We start from the raw sequence: 18,106 nt of genomic DNA, 5'->3' as shown, positions 1-18,106 counted from the left end.
CACAGAGATAGGCCCATTACTATGAAACCTCCATTGAACATCATCCATCCGACAGTTTCTTCACCAGCGCTCGAAAAAAACAACTCACGTTATACAAAAATAAATTATTACCAGTTTCCGGCGTCTTTCTGGGTAACATAACTGAGTCTCATAAATTTGTTTAAAAAACCAGAAAAAAAATAATAAGTGCAAAAATATTATATATAAGAAGTTAAACTAAAATAAAAAAATGTTTTGTTTAAAAAAAATATTTTTATTTGTATTAAATAATGTATAACAGTTTTTAAGGGCACGGAAACTGCCTTAGTTTTAATTAGTTTCAATTAGATAATGGACCTTGTGAATATCATGGCAAAATTTGTTCGCTTGTTAAAAATAAAAAAATTTAAAATATCCACTACATTTTACTTTTAGATGTTTTACTAGTTGCATTTCAAAACAGGTGTTGCTAACAAACTTTGCTGAGATATTCTCTAAATCTACTTTTAAAAAAAAATTATTGCAATCTGATTAAGACTAAGGCAGATATTGTCTCCATTAAACCATTATATCCCAAGTCTAGTTGTGTCATTCCATTTAATAATAATACAGAACGCACATAAAAACAGTAAAGTAGTACAAGAAATTTCCTTTCGCGTTGTTGTTCTTCATTAATTAAATTCATACGCAATGTGAAACAAATAAAAAAATATATGATTTAAGCATAATTCCATTTTATGAAACATTATTCAGAATAAGAAATCTCATAGATAACTATCTTATGTAACGTCTTATTATTATATGTTTAAATGTCTTTATCACCTGTATGAAAATATATACAATCGACATTATACACTTGGATTCTTCATTGTGTCTGAAAGTTGCTGAATCGGCAACTATTTTATTTATAACAAATATAGCCAGCTGTGCGTATGGTTACGTGCGGGTGTGTGAGTCTATATGCACGTGTTTGTATGGCGCTATTGCATACATCAGATAATTCAAACATTGTTACTTTTTTTCGTTTCATATTATTTATAATACGATCAAAATAATTTTCTTACGTATTTATTTTGATTATATTTGTATATCTTTATCGTTTATAAACATTGAAATTGTTTATTTTTAATGAGCATTTAAAAAGATTTTTCTCTAATAAAACGATGAAATATTCCTCGTGTTACCAGCCCAAATGTCGAATTGAATGCCGCGTGGAAAGTGTTAAAACAAAAACACCAACGTCTGCAAAAGTATGGAAAATTACGAAAGTGACTATGTATAAAAAATATAAATATAAAAAATGGAAAAAGCTATGATTGTAGTCCAGTGTTGATTTAATCAACAGCTAGATTATTCGTAGTCATATTTCATTAGTATGCTTCAAACTATATCGAAGCACATATAATAATTCCTGACATACAGGAGGTATTATACTGTATGTTAGAAATATATCAATCTTAATACACTATTTAAAAATAAGATAGTTAAGACATGATATTTTCAATAAAAATAAAAAAATATTCCAATTAGACTGCATTACAATTAGATATAAATGCAAAATTACAAAATAAATATAAAATAGTGCAATGAGAGTAGTTTTAAATAAAAATAGATTTACTAGTTGTAGAAATATGATATATAGATTGGAATAGTTATATGTTCAAGAAATATTGAAGACGAATATTTTAGTATTTATATATACACCGATTTAATACAACAAATGAGACAATTTAAGGATAATTAGGAACAAAACAACGAGTACGGCAAATTGAATAATGTATAGAGGTGAGAATTTGTATAAATTCCTAGAAAAATCTGGAAAAATAAAAATGTAGCAAGTTTTTTCAAATAAACTCTTGGAATTACTAAGAGTTTTTTTTGTTTAGTTTAGTCCAGAAAAAAACCCAACACGTAATGCAAATCAATGTTTTTGAATATATATTTTTGGCTGTACCTTAGATTTGTATTTTGAATGCCATATTTGACGGATTAATGGGTACATTTTACTAAATTATAGATGTAATTGCTTTTTTTATACCTACATAGGTGGTTTCCTAGCATGTTTAATTTATATTAGTTTTAGTTTAAAATAATACTTTAATAATTGTTTAAACAACGTTTATTTACCTCAAACAGTAATTTTTGAAGAAATATTATTATAGTAAAATATTTACATAAACAACAATACAATTCAAAGTCTACGTGATCAATCCATATTTTTCTTCGATGCCAAAAATCATAGAGTTAAAGGTCAGAATAAGCAAAACCAAGGGCAATGCTATTTGTTGATTGGTTTTATCGGTAAATTAGTAAGTTGGACATTATGTTGTAATGAAATATATGCTAATTTTATATTGTATAAGGTCACTTACTCGCAAGACACAATTATTACAGATCCTTAAGCGTTCTAGAGTTCTAAAGCGTCAGCTCCTGCTAAATTATTCGAAATAATTACTAAAAAATATCTAAAAATTATGCTGTTTTTTTTGGTTTGATGTCTTAATTTTTAAGATTTTTAATAAATATTCGCTCTTTTTTATGGGATTTTTAAAGAAGTTTTTGAAAGATTTTTGTAAATTATTTATTAAAAAGATTGGATCTAAAATTTGTTGTTTTTAGAGAGTTTTTAAAAATAATTACTATATTTTTTAAATGTTATTTTAATAATTTTTTTTCGAAACAAGCTCGAATTTTTAAGATTATTAGAGTATATCTGGAAAACATTCTGAGGTCTCTTTTTCAGAATTTTAATAAATAAATTCTGAAAGCTAAGAGTTTATTATTTTTTAGAATTTTTAAAAATGGTAAAATAAAAATTTTTAAATGAGTTTTTCAAGATATCTGAAATATTTTCAATTTATTTCGTTTTGGTCATATTCTTAAGCTTTTTAGTATTTTTTATTACAAGCATTTCTATGACACAAAGAGAAGTTTGGTTTTTAAATACTTAATGATTATGGTAGTCCCAACAAATTTTTGCTAATAAATTTGCAATTTGCGCCAAAATTACCTTAAAAAAAAAATTTTAACAATAAAATATTTTTTCGATAATCAAGCATTTCTGTGCTACTTAAGAGTAATTTAGTTACTAATGTCTACAAGATTTTTTAATATTATATTTGTAATTTCCGCAAAAATAACATTAATTCACATATTAATTTTCCGAACTCATTCACCACTAGAATACTTCTTAGATCTCAGTCGAATAATTTGTTTCACTATAAACTCGAAAGTGATTTTGAAAGTAAGTGTGTGGACGACAACTGCAAAAAATCTTTCAAGATGCTCGATATTGCTATGAAAAACGCGTTTTATTTGACGATCAGTCAGTAATTCGTTTCCAATATGACACTTTAGTATTCGCATTCTCGAAAAATAATATATAATACACTGAATAACAAATACTAAATCAATCTAAAAAGTTTAGCAAATGTTGACTTACAACCAGGGCTGTGGAGTCGTCAAAAAAAAACACGACTCCGACTCCGACTCCGATTCCGATATTTACCAACAACACGACTCCACTCCGACTCCGACTCCGACTCAAAAAAGTTTAATTTTATCAGGTATTTTTGGTGTTTTTCTACACGTTTAATATTCATACGCTATACACATTCATTATTACGCAATTAAAAATTCATAACTTTTATAATTTAAAAATATGCTCGGAGTCGCTCATTTTTCACGACTCCGACTCCGACTCCAACTCCGGCCAAAACACCACGACTCCACGACTCCAACTCCGACTCCGACTCCGACTCCACAGCCCTGCTTACAACACAGTTATATGTCGAAAAGCATTTCTTAAAATTATTGAAAGTTATTGTTGACAATTTAACTATTTTTATGGAGTTCAAAGCTTATGTTTCAGAACGTCTTCGAGAATCATAATCGCATCTTTTTCTAATGTCAGTTAGAGCCAGGATGTCCACAAAAACTAACCTATGGCTGTCACCATCCAGCTCCTCAAAACATTGCCATCCCATATTGATATATTTAATGTTAGCTAAGAGAAGCTTACCCTGTTTGTAAAGTTTAATTTATTGTTCTTCCTGTGTGCCATGTATTATTTTTAATTATTGTGACACTTATACTACATAAACCAAAGTTAATTTAAATTATTATATAAATGTTGTCTAAGCAACACCACAAAATAGATTTTCTGCAGTAAAAATCCTATATGTAATATACAATAAATTTCTCATATTTTATTCAGATTATACTATTATGAAAATACTACCCTAATCAAGTTTATCAGCCTGATTTACTGATGTTTGTAAGATGCTATATTTTTTTAAAGATGCCAGTGGTAAACTAGAAGGACGTAAACTATTTTTTCATCTTAAAATATTTATACATCATGACTCAACAAATTTTATTAAGAAATCCTTGCTACATAGAAAAATTGATCTAATTTTTTTTTCATTAAAATATTGCGTATTATAAATCTAATTATTATTATAAATATAAAATATTATTTATATTTTTAAACATTATTTCTGTAAATGACTATTGATCGTATATTATTTTTTCTCACTGATTTACGTAATTTTGAAATAAAATATTATAGAGTACTGTTCGAAATTTATTTATTTAAACAGTAAATTATGCACGCTACATTAAATACTATATACTAAACTATTATACTATCCAAAATCATCGTAGAGAGGGTAAAGCATCGGTAGTCGAAGGATAGCAATTAGTAGACCCAAGGACAATTCCATACGTCGGTTAAATTTAACTTTGCAGTGTTAATTTTAACGTTATGCTGAAGACCAACTGCCGTTACATTTGGTGCGTTTGCGATGTACCTGGTTCGAGACAAGAGCCATACATATTCTGAAAATAAATTATAATAATAATAATACTTTTAATTCTACATTATATTTTAGGTAACAAAATAAATATACTACCATAACGCCTAAATCCAAAAATGTCGAAACAATAATAAAGCAGTGCCCAATTGCTGTAATCAGTGTCCAAAATCAATGTGGTTGCAGGCATACGCTTATAAGTCCAATTAAATCTTCCAACGATCAATCCCTCAGACTTAGGTATATATACTGGTATAATAGTCGACATTTCAACACCGTTCCTAAAAAACATTATCAAATATTTTTCAATTTTAGCATAAAACCTTGAATGTAACATGATAATGCTTAAAAGTGTTACGATATATTCAGCCTCCAATAACTTAATGAAAATACATTAGAGTTATTTGTATACGTGTATACTGTGCACTTGTCCGGTTCTTGAGCTGGAGTCATATATTTGGAACTCTCGTACCATTTTCCTAGAAACTGAAAAATATTATATAATACATTTCATAGTTAAATGCTTCTAACGTGTTCAATATGTATGTATGTATATGTAAAAACTTTTGTATCTATTATTTATAACATACATTCTTTAACATAGTTAGTGATTCAAAGATGCGAATTTTTCATTTATTATATCCGAAGGCATATGTTAAAAATTGTATTTGTAACATTATAACTATTAAATTAAATTAGCAAGTATTCTTACTTGGCTTGCAACAAATCCATTTTTACTAGTTGCTGGAGGACAAAAACCAAAACCGATATTTTGAGCATTTGCAGCTATAACAAACAATGCTATTAGGGAGTACTTGAAGATCATCTTTGTGCAAATCACTTTGTCGATTTGAGTAAACTTCGTATACTGTCAACTGGTAATAAATTAAGGTATTGTAAGTAATATCGAAATTTGCTTATATTTATATGAATGTAATTTTACTTTTTTTTATGATATTCACTAGATTCGCACGACAGGAAATGCGTAAATTAAAACGAATTATAATTTAATAAATTTGCGACTTATTTTACAAATTGCTAAACCCTAAATAACTAAATTTATAATTTAATATATGTAAAATTTAGTGAGATACTTTCTCACATTTCCCTAATAAATAACAATATCAAGTAATTTTAATTATTTAATTTGTTTTTATTTATTATCATTAGTAAGAGAAAGAAAATTTGCAAACGGTTTGTCTAGATAATAGCAGAACACCAGGAATTGCATAATAGCCACACAGTTATGTAAACAAATAATTTTTCCTTTATAAGCTTTTAGAAATTAAAAAAAACTATACTAATACGATGACCTTGTATCGACAGCATCGTCTGACGTATCCTTTGTCATTATTTGACGGTCACCTTACAAAAATCAATGGTTCAAATTTGGAACTGAATATAGCGATTGGCTCTAATTTGGTTTGTCGCATTTATCCAAGTTTTCTTAAATTACCACAAAAATACTTAAAACATTTTCTAATAAATTTTGAAAATCTTTTATAAAAGTATTATGTTGGATTATTTTCGATAATTAAAAAGCATTAGGATATACTATATGTTCCTAATTTTGTTTAAATTATTATATAAATGTTGTCCAAGAGGAGCGACGCCGCACAAACATACTGTATTGAAAATCATATATATATAATATATAATAAATTTTCCTTATTTTATCAAGATTTCGATTAAAATTTTATAAAAATACTACCTTAACTAAGTTCGTTAGCTGATTTATTATATTTTTTTTAAATGGCAATATCAAATTTGATGAACCTAAAATATTTTTTCTCCCACACATACATCTTGAATCAATGAGTTTTATTGAGAAGTCCTTTGCTAAATAGCAAAATTGAAGTAATTTTTTTTTTAATGAAATATTGAGTAATATAAATCCAATTATTATAATAAATATGAAATAATATTCATATTTTTAAACATTAATCCTGTAAATGACCATTGATCATATATTATATTTTCTCACTGATTTACCTAATTTTGAAATAAAATATTATAGAGTACTGTTCGAAATTTATTTATTTAAACAGTAAATAATGCACACTATATTAAATACTAAACACTATATTATTATACTATTCAAAATCATCATAGAGAAAGTAAAGCATCGGTAGTCGAAAGATAGCAATTAGTAGACCCAAGGACAATTCCATACGTCGGTTAAATTTAACTTTGTAGTGTTGATTTGAACGTTATGCTGAAGACCAACTGCCGTTACATTTGGTGCGTTTGCGATGTTCCTGGTTCGAGACAAGAGCCATACATATTCTGAAAATAAATCATAATAATAATAATAGTTTTAATTCTACATTATATTTTAGGTAACAAAATAAATATACTACCATAACGCCTAAATCCAAAAATGTCAAAAAAACAATAATAAAGCAGTGCCCAATTGTTGTAATCAGTGTCCAAAATCAATGTGGTTGCAGGCATACGCTTATAAGTCCAATTAAATCTTCCAACGATCAATCCCTCAGATTTAGGTATATATACTGGTATAATAGTCGATATTTCAGCACTGTTCCTAAAAAACATTAGCAAATATTTTTAAATTTTAGCATAAAATCTTGAATGTAACATGATGGTGATTAAATAGTTACGATATATTCTGCCTCCAATAATTTATCGTGATTATATTAGAGTTATTTGTATAAGTGTATAGAGTGCACTTGTCCGGTTCTTGAATTGGACTCATATATTTGGAGCTTTCGTACCATTTTCCTAGAAACTAAAAAATAATACATGATACATTTGTTAGTTAAATGCTTATGACGTATATGTTTGATGTATGTATGTATATGTTTAAACTGATTGTTTCATTAGAAAAAAATTTTTTTTATAGTTTTATTTATCTATTATTTATAACATACATTCTTTAACATATTTAGTGATTCGAACATGCTAATTTTTCATTCGTATATCAGAACCTCTAAATAATTGATTTGAGGTATGTGTTTAAAGTTATGTTTATAACATTTATCTATTAAAGTATATTATAAATAAATCTTACTAGGGTCGCATTAAATCCAACTTTACTAGTTGCTGCAGGACAAAAACCAGTACCGATATTTTGAGCATTTGCAGTTATAGCAAACAATGCTATAAGGGTGTACTTGAAGATCATCTTTGTGCAATTCACTTTGTCGATTAAATTGAATTTTGTATATCGTTAACTGGTAACAGATTGAAGCGTTAAAAGTAATATTGCAATTCGCTTGTATTTATATAAATGAAATTTTACTTTTTTATGATGTTGACGAAATTTGCAGGACAGGAAATGCGCAAATTTAAATGAATAATTATATAATAAATTTGCAAATTTTTTCACAACATGTCAAACACTAAATACCCTAATTTATTTTTGGTTATAGGTAAAATTTATATTTTGTTTTAATATTAAATACGAATTGATAAAGGGAGATTAATTTGGTTATCATAGATATTTCTAATACTTTTCTATAAGTTATTTTATTATAGATCATGTGAAATTATTCCCTTTACAAGTAAACACGATAACGATATTTTATGTATTCGTTAATTCTTATGAAATATAAACAGATTTTTAAATTCACTTGAACTATGCATATAGTAATGTAGTTAGTTGCATAATTTAAAATTAAATTAGTGACATACGTTCCTACATCTTCCTAACAAATATAAATACCAAGTTATTTTAATTTTTTAAATAGTATTTTTTATTTATTATTTTCAATAAGAGCGAATGAATTGTACGGATTTGAACAATAATTATTATAAATCAGAATATGGTTTTTCTAGTTATCGGCAGAATATCAGATATTGACAGAACACCAAGAATTGCACAATAGCCACGCAGTAATGCAAACACCACAAACTAAAAACCCTTTATTTTTTCTTTATAAATATGTAGAAAAAGACTTTATCAATACGATGGCTTTGCATCGAGTAAGCATTGTTTGACGGCCATCTTACGAAAAGCGATGGATTAAATGTGGAGCTAAACAGTTACGTGATTGGCTCTAATTTAACCTTTGCTTCCATTCGTCCAAATCTTCTTAAATTATCATTTTGTTTATAAGATTTGAAACTCTTATAAAAGTAAATGTTTTTAATATATGGTTTATTTAAACTTGAATAGCCTACCATCAAATTAGAGTTGTTTGTACTATAGTTTGTAATTATTGTACTGCCACATTGCTGATTTGGATGATTTGGAGGTGGAATTAAAAATAATGCAAATCATTACTAACTTAAAAAATATTTTTTTAAATCATATTGCGACCTTTACTTATTAATCGGATGGATGGTTACGAGTAGAAATAAAAACACAGAATAGGCTGCTCCAAAAATAGTTTATTTAAGTAATTATATAAAAAAATGTTACATGGTATTTTTATTTTATTGGAAATTTTATATAGTGTCTTCTATCTATTATCAACAGATAAGATAATAGTAAATGACATTATAATTTGCATGAATTTATATATAAATTTAATGATATTTTTTCAGTCTGTTGAAGAATAATGCAGTCGTTTTTTAGATAATAATTGTTCTTATAACAATGCAATTTTTTCACAAATTTCAAGCATCATATGGCAAATTACTTATTGAATATAAATTGTTTTTTAATACTTAAAAATACAAATTGTGTAAATTATAACGAAAGTTCCAAAGGCACATGTGGAATAATTGTAATTATCAGAGAATTTTATATTTATTTATTCTATGATATTTTCTTAGATCTTCTTCCAGGAATATATGAAAATTAATCAGCAGTTCTTAAAAATCTAAATTAAGCCTTATCATATACATTAATTTATTACTTAATAATAATAGCAAATACAGTATATTTATACTTTTTAAATTATTTTGTTAGATTAAGTGAGCTTGAAATTTTCATTTTTTCCATGAAAAAATGTTATTTTTATTACTTAATTAATTATAAATTCAAGTAGAATTTACTACTTAATAATATATGTATATATATTACAGTTATGTTTCAATCTATTAATTTAATTAATAATAATATTCATAAAAAAATCAGCAAATTAGAGTTAATGGGAAAATATTTGTCAATGTTTTTTGTCTTACTACGTTCGTAGAAATGCAAACTAAGCAAAAACTGTTATTAAATTTTATATTAAATTTTTTTCACCATTTTTTTAATATCTGTAAATATTTAAGATAGCCATTTTCCTCCTATTAGAAATATGTTTTTTTCTTATTTATTTATAAAACACATATTTGTGATTAAAAACCAATATTTTTAACATAAATGTGAAACATTTAATTTACTTTATTAATTGTTTAAATTATTATAAAATAAAATTGCTTATTTTTTATTATGAATTATTTTTTCTTATTAAAAAAAACATTCGTCCAGTTTGTCTAAATACAAAATTATATCTTATATTGCATTTCAAAGCATTTAATTTACAATAACTGCTCAATTGTCTGTGTAAAATGCAAAATGTTAATGTTATGAATTTTGTGTTTTATTTTTTTAAATGTCAGAAATTTTGCAATGTAAATCTTGGCTCATGGACTTTCGATTTTTTTATTTATTGTAAATTCTCAATTACAATATTGCAGGCGTTTGCCTAACTTAAAAAATAATAAAAGACAACAGATTAAAATTAAAATCAGAGACATCTATTACATTATTTGATTCCCGATATCATTTTAAATTAAAATACACGAAAATTTAAATCAACCGAATTAAAACAAAATCAATTATTTTCACAAAATGTAGTCAAGCCACCACCTAAATTGAGAGGGTTATAACTTATAATGGAGAACAAGCATTAAATATCTAAGCTTACATATGGACTCCAAGCTTAAATTTAATTTACATATATTGGCTAGCTGCCATTGCGACCCTTAGACCGATGTTTAATATATTAACAAAAAATAAAATTTTAATCTATAAACCTTTAATTAGATCTATTTTAACATATGCGGGTTCAGTGTGTAGTAATACCAGTAATAGTCATTCAAAATAAATGTATAAAATAAATATATGTTACACCTTTTTATACTAATTTAAAAAAATTGTATATTAGCATTTAAAGTCATTTTCATACCAGATAATATTGTAAAAATATCTCGCGAAACTATATAATCCACTAATATCATGTATCAATCTCTACGATAAAAACATCCCTTAATTTAAATACAAGCACAAAATGCCAAAGCATATATTGCTTTAGTTTAAAGGCTAAAGACAATATATCAATAATTCCAATATTACAAATTAATGTACCTAAATTATCATTTAATTTATTGTTTTTTTTTCTGAATTTTTCTTTATATTTTTCTTTAATTGTAAAATGTTTTTATGTTTCTCCCTCAAATTATAACTACAAATGTTTTGTTTTATATTGTTTTTTATAATAAATTGTAGCTAATAACTCATTGTAAATAAATTTAAATTTAATTTGTATTTTAAATATTGTATGAATTACATAATCAATTACTTATTTAACATACCATTATTTTATTTGTTTATTTGCATATTGAATAATTTACACAAAATTAAATTAAATGATAAGGAATTAGTGTATCATATATATTTTATATTAAAATGTGAGCTTTCATTATTATTATGAATGTTATATAAACACATCAGATTTATTTTAATATTAATTTAACTAAAGGGTAATAATTATTTTCTTATTAGTAAAAAAAGCATACAATAAAATCAACAGTTCGCTTTTAATTCGATTTGCTTAGTTAAAAAATATTCTAAATTAATAAGAAAAGCTATCTATTTTTAATATTTTATTTATTAATTTAAATTGAGACCATCGTAACCTAACGGGTTACCCCAATGCAACACGATGGTCATAAAACAATACATAGTATTGTTAGCACACAAAAAACTACATAATTAACAGTAAGCAAGAATTAAAAAAAAATCATTACGTAATAAAATTAATTGATCTATTGACTACCAGCTCAAAAATTCCGAAACCAAAAACTAGAATCACTCGACAATAGTTTCACTGTTGACAGCAACATTTATTAGCTGACAATGTGTATAATATATAATAATCCTTTTTGCAAGGACTTTATCAGTTCCAAAGAATTCAGTTAAAAAATATGCATATCTATACAATACTGTAAATTACCCATCGTTTAAACAAACTTTATTTAAAGAATTGGTAAAACCTAAGCATTAAAATTCTTTAATAGCAATAATAAAAGGATTACGGCATTATATTTTGGACTTGTATTTATGGATAACTTTGAAATAGTTGTCTAAAATAAATGAAAAAAGGTCTGACGAGCCATATACCTGCCCTATAACTGTACGCATTTATTGCAAATCGAGTCGATAATTATTTGTCAATTTAATGAAACATTACAGAACAAATCTAATGATAAAATCAAAATCGGCGTTTCATTTTAGTATTTTTGCACTCTTATTACGTGCTTTCTTTTGTCAAACGCTCATATGACTGTCTACGTATTTGACGCACGCTATTTTGTTACAGCGCTACTTTGGTAAACGCTCTTATGACGCAGCGCTTATAATGCAGCGCTCATATGACGGCGCTCATTTGACGTACGCTCTTTTGACCGACTACCATAAAATGCTTTGCAAAGCAATATAAGATATAATTTTGCATTTAGCCAAACAGGACGTGTGTTTTTTTTAACAAGAAAAAAATAATTCATAATAAAAAATAAGCAAGTTTATTTAATAATAATTTAAACATTTATGTTAAAAATATTGGTTTTAATCGCAAATATGTGATTTATAAATAAATAAAAAAAAAACATATTTTTAATATGAGGAAAATAGCTATTTTAAATATTTACAGACATTAAAAAATTATGAAAAAAATTTAATATAAAATTTAATAACAGTTTATTACTTTGGTAAACGCTCTTATGACCCAGCGCTTATAATGTAGCGCTCTTTTGACGCACGCCCATTTGTCCGCGCTCATTTGTGACATTGCCGCATTTTATTTACAATAACTTCTTATTTTTTTGTGTAAAATGCAACTTTGTTAATGTGATTTATGGACTCTTATGACGTGCGCTCTTTTGTCAAACGCTCATATGGCTGTCTGCGCATTTGACGCACGCTATTTTGTTACAGCGCTACTTTGGTAAACGCTCTTATGAAGCAGCGCTTATAATGCAGCGCCATTTTGATGCACACCCATTTGTCCACGTGTTCCGTCGCTGAAAAAGTTTGGGAAACCCTACCGTAGAGGATTAAGCACGTAGATTGGCATCTCTTCCTCAACTGATAATTTGTCATAATACGTCGTATTTTAATTGTTTGCCATACCTAAATGTTATTAGATCTTTCGTTGCTTCTGAAAATTAACTGTAAACGACACTATATAATGGGTAAAATGTAACTGTTTGTTTACACTAATATGAGATTTTTTCATTATTACTACCATTGTAATATGTTTAATTAACTTTGGTATGTATATCTTTAATTGCCAAATCACTGTTGTTTGTCGTTCAATATTTTATCCTAGAAAGTCAATAGTAATTTTGTTAGAATAAGGTGATATAATATTCATATAACCAAACACTTACTGGCACACTCATAATTTAAAGTTTTGACAGAAGAGTTGTCATTTGCCAGTTAAGGGAAATCCCGGATTTGGCGCGCTTGATAAAGAACTACGCAGATGATTTTATCGATTCAAATTGTAAAACACTTATCAAAATATGTAAAATAATCATAAAGTTTCATAATAAGATTTATTAAAAATATTTTATTTGGTCTAAAGCAACAGATTAGGTGGTCGTTATTTTCGGCTTATTGTTTCTTTCTAATTAGTAAATGTAATTAAAAACTGGATTTTATATTTACACATAAAACTTATAAAAAACTTATTTTAATTATAAAGTAACTTATGGTGTAACTAAAAAACGTTTTTATTACTGAAATTTAAATTTATGATAAAATTATGTTATATGTAAGTTACATGCTATTTATATCACATATTAATATAGAAAACTATTTTTTTATATTGATATAATAATTTCAACAATAAGACATTATTTCAAGAAAACGGACCCTCAAACACCTAAAATACGTGTTGTAGCGTCAGTAAGATGTAACAAAATATGTTTAATATCAGTCTTTTTTTTGAACGGATTTATTTAAACTGCTAACCAACTTTTAAATGATACATAATGACACGTTTTAATATTATTTTTCATGTTGTAAACATTCTGCTATTTTTTTAATAATATTTAATTAAGTTGCAAACCTATTTTAAAATGTAATACAATGTTTTAAACCTAATCTTAAATTATAAATAATATTTAGTTGTATCGGTAAATGTTTTCTACTGGAAATATTTAGCTAAGTTGTAAACATATTTTCAAATAAAATTCAAAATATTAAGTAGTTTTTTATAGATTGAACCATTTTGACTAATATTGAAAATCCTAAATATTTGTCTATGTAGTGTGCAAATTTATGCAGTAACATTAAAAAAGACACTAGGATCAACCGCATATCTTTCCGACAATCTCTTCTCATTTATATTGTAAATTTCACAGCTACACAAAGGTTTTATTGTCTAATTTCAACCATTCAATTTAAAAATGAATTTAAAAAAATCAGAACGTAGCATAAATAATATTTAAAACCCAAAAAGTTAATAGTCCGGTATTCGCACACTCGCTAGTTTCTAGTAAATGTTTAATGTTTTTGTTTTTTTAAGGTATCATTATCTGTTGTTCAGTTCGATTAAATAAAATATTAACAATAATACATCAGTGTTAATTTTCTATTTAAATATTTCTTTTTATATAATTAATTTCTATTTAAGCAAAATACAAAAATTATATATTATTTTATAATATACGTATGTAATAGTGAAATTGAATCAGTAATTTAATTAACTCGGCAAAAAGACACTATGCTATCAGAATATAATAAATGTATCATTTGCCCGCTCCATAGAAGGGGGACCGAATAGCGTGTAAAAACTATAAAACCATTAGACCTTAAGATTTAAAACTCAGGTTGGAATCTAGTTTTATTATATTATATTTACATATGTAGCGATAGACGATAAATGGCGAGATGTTTTCTCCGAGCGGTGGTGGAAAATCTAGCGTAGGGGTGATGTTCGTAAAAGGTCATCAAAGGTCTTGTAGGTGTCTGGAGCAGTCCCTTTTGCTGCTATAATTCTGTTCGGGGGTCTCAGATCGTGTCTTCGCGTTTGTTGTTTGTCGTTAAAAAACAATACTAATACCATTGTCTTGCATCGAGTAAGAATTATTTGACGTATCCTTTGTCATTATTTGACGGTCACCTTACAAAAAAGAATGGATCAAATGTGGAGCTAATCAATATCCCTTTTGTCCAACTTTTCTTAACTTATAACAATTAATATTTAAACCATTTTCTTATAAGTTTCGAAACTCTTTTATAGAAGTAGATATAAGTATTATGTTCGGTTATTTTTTATTATTGTGACGCATTAGGGTATCTTATATGGTCGTAATTTTATTTAAATTAATATATAAATGTGGTCCAAGAAAAGCGATACCGCACAAATAGATATACTAAATATATATAATAAATTTTCAATATTTTATCCAGGTTTCAATTAAACTTTTATAAAAATACTACCTTTACTAAGTTCGTTAGCCTTAATTACTATATTTTTTTAAATATGCTAGTGTTAAACTAGAGGGACGTAAAATATTTTTTTATCTTAAAATATTTATACATCTTGACTCAATAAGATTTATTGAGAAGTCCTTGCTACATAGAAAAATTGATCTAATTTTTTTATTTCAATTAAATATTAAGTATTAGAAATCCAATTATTATAATAAATAATAAATAATATTTATATTTTTAAACATTATTCCTATAAATTACTATTGATCATATATTATTTTTCTCTCTGATTTACGTAATTTTGAAATAAAATATTATAGTGTACTGTTCGAAATTCATTTATTTAAACAGTAAATTATGCACGCTACATTAAATACTATATACTAAGCTATTATACTATACAAAATCATCGTAGAGAGGGTAAAGCATCGGTAGTCGAAGGATAGCAATTAGTAGGTCCAAGGACAATTCCATACGTCGGTTAAATTTAGCTTTGCAGTGTTGATTTGCACGTTATGCTGAAGACCAATTGCCGTTACATTTGGTGCGTTTGCGATGTACCTGGTTCGAGACAAGAGCCATACATATTCTGAAAATAAATCATAATAATAATATAAGTTTCAATTCAACACTTTATTTTAAGAAACGAAATAAATATCTTACCATAACGCGAAAATCCCAAAATGTCGTAACAGTAATAAAGCAGTGCCCAATTGCTGTAATCAGTGTCCAAAATAATAGTCCTTGCAGGCATACGCTTATATGTCCAATTAAAGCTTCCAATGACCACTCCTTCAGTATTAGGTATATATACTGGTATAACAGTCGTCATTTCAACACCGTTCCTAAAAAACATTATCAAATATTTTTAAATTTCAGCATAGAACCTTGAATGTAACATGATAATGATTAAAAAGTTACGATATATTCTGCCTCCAATAATTTATTGAAAATACATTAGAGTTATTGTTATACGTGTATACTGTGCACTTGTCCGGTTCTTGAATTTTACTCATATATTTAGAGCTCTCGTACCATTTTCCTAGAAACTGAAAAATATTATATGATACATTTCTTAGTTAAATGCTTCTAACATATGTGTTTGATGTATGTATGTATATGTATAAACTGATTTATATGTATATGTATAAACTGTTTCATTTGAAAAAATATTTTTTTATAGTCTTATTTATCTATTAGTAATAACATACATTCTTTAACATATTTAGTGATTCGAACATGCTAATTTTTATTCATATATCAGAACCACCATATAATTTATTGAGGCATGTGATGAAAGTTGTGTTTATAACATTTTAGCTATTAAAGTATATTATAAATAAATCTTACTTGGTTTGCATTAAATCCTGATTTACTAGTTGCCTTAGGGCAAAATCCAGTGGTGATATATTGTGCATTTGCAGCTACAGCAAACAATACTATAATGGAGTACTTGAAGAACATCTTTGTACAAATCACTTTGTCGATTTAAGTGAATTTCGTTGACTGTCAACTGGTAACAGATTGAGGTGTTATAAGTAATATTGTATTTCGCTTGTATTTATATGAATGCATTTTTACTTTTTTAATTACGTTGACGAGATTTGCAGGACAGGAAATACGCAAATTAAAATTAATTATGATTCAATAAATTTTCGAATTTTTTCACAGATTATCAAACCCTAAATAACTGAATTTATTATTGAATATTTGTTAAATTTATATTATGTTTCTGATTATAAATTTTTAAATATTGCTAAATAGAAAGAAAGCCTTTTATGGAATAGTCGAATAACTTTTATTTTCAAAGATATTTCTAATACTTTTATATGAGTTTTTCGATTAATTGTTGTGTGAAATTAATGCCTTTATAGGTAAAAACGAGATTCATTTCCAGTATATATTGAATAAACTCGTAGGAAATATAAACAGGTAATAAATGTGTTACTTGCTAAACATTTTTTTTATAAATCATTTGAACTTTTCATATAGTGATGTAGTTAGTTGCATATTTTAAAATTAGATTAATGATATAGGTTCTTAGAGCTACCTAATAAATGAAAATAGCAATATTTTTTTTATTGAATTGCAATAATTCGTATAACAATGCAACTTTTCCCCTAAATTTTAAGACTCATATGCCAAATTATTTATTGAATATATACATTATTTTCTTAGTGCTAAATAATAATGGAAAAAGCACATGTTGAATAATTATCAAAGAATTATATATGCAGAAATATATAAAATTCTAATCAGCAGTTTTAAAAAATCTTAATTAAGCTTAATCTATCATATAGTTTAGTTTATTACGTTAAGACCAGATACAATATATTAATACTATTTAATTTATTTTGTAAAATTAAGTAAGTTCGAAATCTTTATTTTTTATAAATAAATGTTAATTCTAGCATAATTCACCATTAAAAATGTACTTGTTTAATAAGAGCAGTATCTAGCAAAGCTTTTCAAATAACTGGGATTTAATATATTTTTAAACACATTAAGTAAATTACGTAGCAGTATGAAAGGATATTTCACAAAACAGAGTTTAGCGTAATAAATGTATTGCTATGTTTAAAAGTATTTATTAATTAATAATAATTTTCACACAAAAATTAGCAAATTAGAGTTAATGGTATTTGTAAATAGTATTAGTCAATGTTTTTTTGTCTTATTACGTTCGTAGAAATAC

At 26.0% G+C, this 18,106-nt stretch overlaps 3 protein-coding genes across 3 annotated transcripts; all 3 read right to left on the bottom strand.

Moving 5' to 3' along the window:
* Nucleotides 1–4,551: 4,551 nt before the first annotated feature.
* LOC148227955 (apolipoprotein D-like) lies at nucleotides 4,552–5,691 on the bottom strand. The gene is made up of 4 exons (XM_088200299.1): nucleotides 5,506–5,691; nucleotides 5,152–5,279; nucleotides 4,893–5,074; nucleotides 4,552–4,818 (listed from the first exon to the last, which is right to left on the bottom strand). The coding sequence occupies exons 1-4, from the start codon at nucleotides 5,617–5,619 to the stop codon at nucleotides 4,679–4,681; spliced, it is 564 nt and encodes a 187-aa protein (XP_088056425.1). The 5' UTR covers nucleotides 5,620–5,691; the 3' UTR covers nucleotides 4,552–4,678.
* Nucleotides 5,692–6,812: 1,121 nt separating this feature from the next.
* LOC148227954 (lazarillo protein-like) lies at nucleotides 6,813–8,009 on the bottom strand. The gene is made up of 4 exons (XM_088200297.1): nucleotides 7,825–8,009; nucleotides 7,415–7,542; nucleotides 7,154–7,338; nucleotides 6,813–7,079 (listed from the first exon to the last, which is right to left on the bottom strand). Exons 1-4 carry the CDS (start codon nucleotides 7,936–7,938, stop codon nucleotides 6,940–6,942), a joined length of 567 nt encoding a protein of 188 aa, XP_088056423.1. The 5' UTR covers nucleotides 7,939–8,009; the 3' UTR covers nucleotides 6,813–6,939.
* A 7,724-nt stretch (nucleotides 8,010–15,733) lies between these two features.
* LOC148227953 (apolipoprotein D-like) lies at nucleotides 15,734–16,947 on the bottom strand. Its single transcript, XM_088200298.1, has 4 exons — nucleotides 16,762–16,947; nucleotides 16,333–16,460; nucleotides 16,075–16,256; nucleotides 15,734–16,000 (listed from the first exon to the last, which is right to left on the bottom strand). Exons 1-4 carry the CDS (start codon nucleotides 16,873–16,875, stop codon nucleotides 15,861–15,863), a joined length of 564 nt encoding a protein of 187 aa, XP_088056424.1. The 5' UTR covers nucleotides 16,876–16,947; the 3' UTR covers nucleotides 15,734–15,860.
* Nucleotides 16,948–18,106: the final 1,159 nt, after the last annotated feature.

Source organism: Plectrocnemia conspersa, unplaced genomic scaffold (genome assembly GCF_051122295.1).
Source record: "Plectrocnemia conspersa isolate PC_06_02 unplaced genomic scaffold, ASM5112229v1 ptg000012l, whole genome shotgun sequence".
Lineage (NCBI taxonomy): Eukaryota > Metazoa > Arthropoda > Insecta > Trichoptera > Polycentropodidae > Plectrocnemia > Plectrocnemia conspersa.
This window is presented reverse-complemented; position numbering and strand designations above follow the sequence as displayed.

Coding starts and splice junctions, on each gene's coding strand:
- LOC148227953 (XM_088200298.1), bottom strand. CDS start 16,875: ATGTTCTTCAAGTACTCCATTATAGTATTGTTTGCTGTAGCTGCAAAT. Junction 16,461..16,761: donor CAGGATTTAATGCAAACCAA/GTAAGATTTATT, acceptor AATATTTTTCAG/TTTCTAGGAAAATGGTACGA. Junction 16,257..16,332: donor TATTGGAGGCAGAATATATC/GTAACTTTTTAA, acceptor AATGTTTTTTAG/GAACGGTGTTGAAATGACGA.
- LOC148227954 (XM_088200297.1), bottom strand. CDS start 7,938: ATGATCTTCAAGTACACCCTTATAGCATTGTTTGCTATAACTGCAAAT. Junction 7,339..7,414: donor TATTGGAGGCAGAATATATC/GTAACTATTTAA, acceptor AATGTTTTTTAG/GAACAGTGCTGAAATATCGA. Junction 7,080..7,153: donor TTTTGGATTTAGGCGTTATG/GTAGTATATTTA, acceptor ATTTATTTTCAG/AATATGTATGGCTCTTGTCT.
- LOC148227955 (XM_088200299.1), bottom strand. CDS start 5,619: ATGATCTTCAAGTACTCCCTAATAGCATTGTTTGTTATAGCTGCAAAT. Junction 5,075..5,151: donor TATTGGAGGCTGAATATATC/GTAACACTTTTA, acceptor AATGTTTTTTAG/GAACGGTGTTGAAATGTCGA. Junction 4,819..4,892: donor TTTTGGATTTAGGCGTTATG/GTAGTATATTTA, acceptor ATTTATTTTCAG/AATATGTATGGCTCTTGTCT.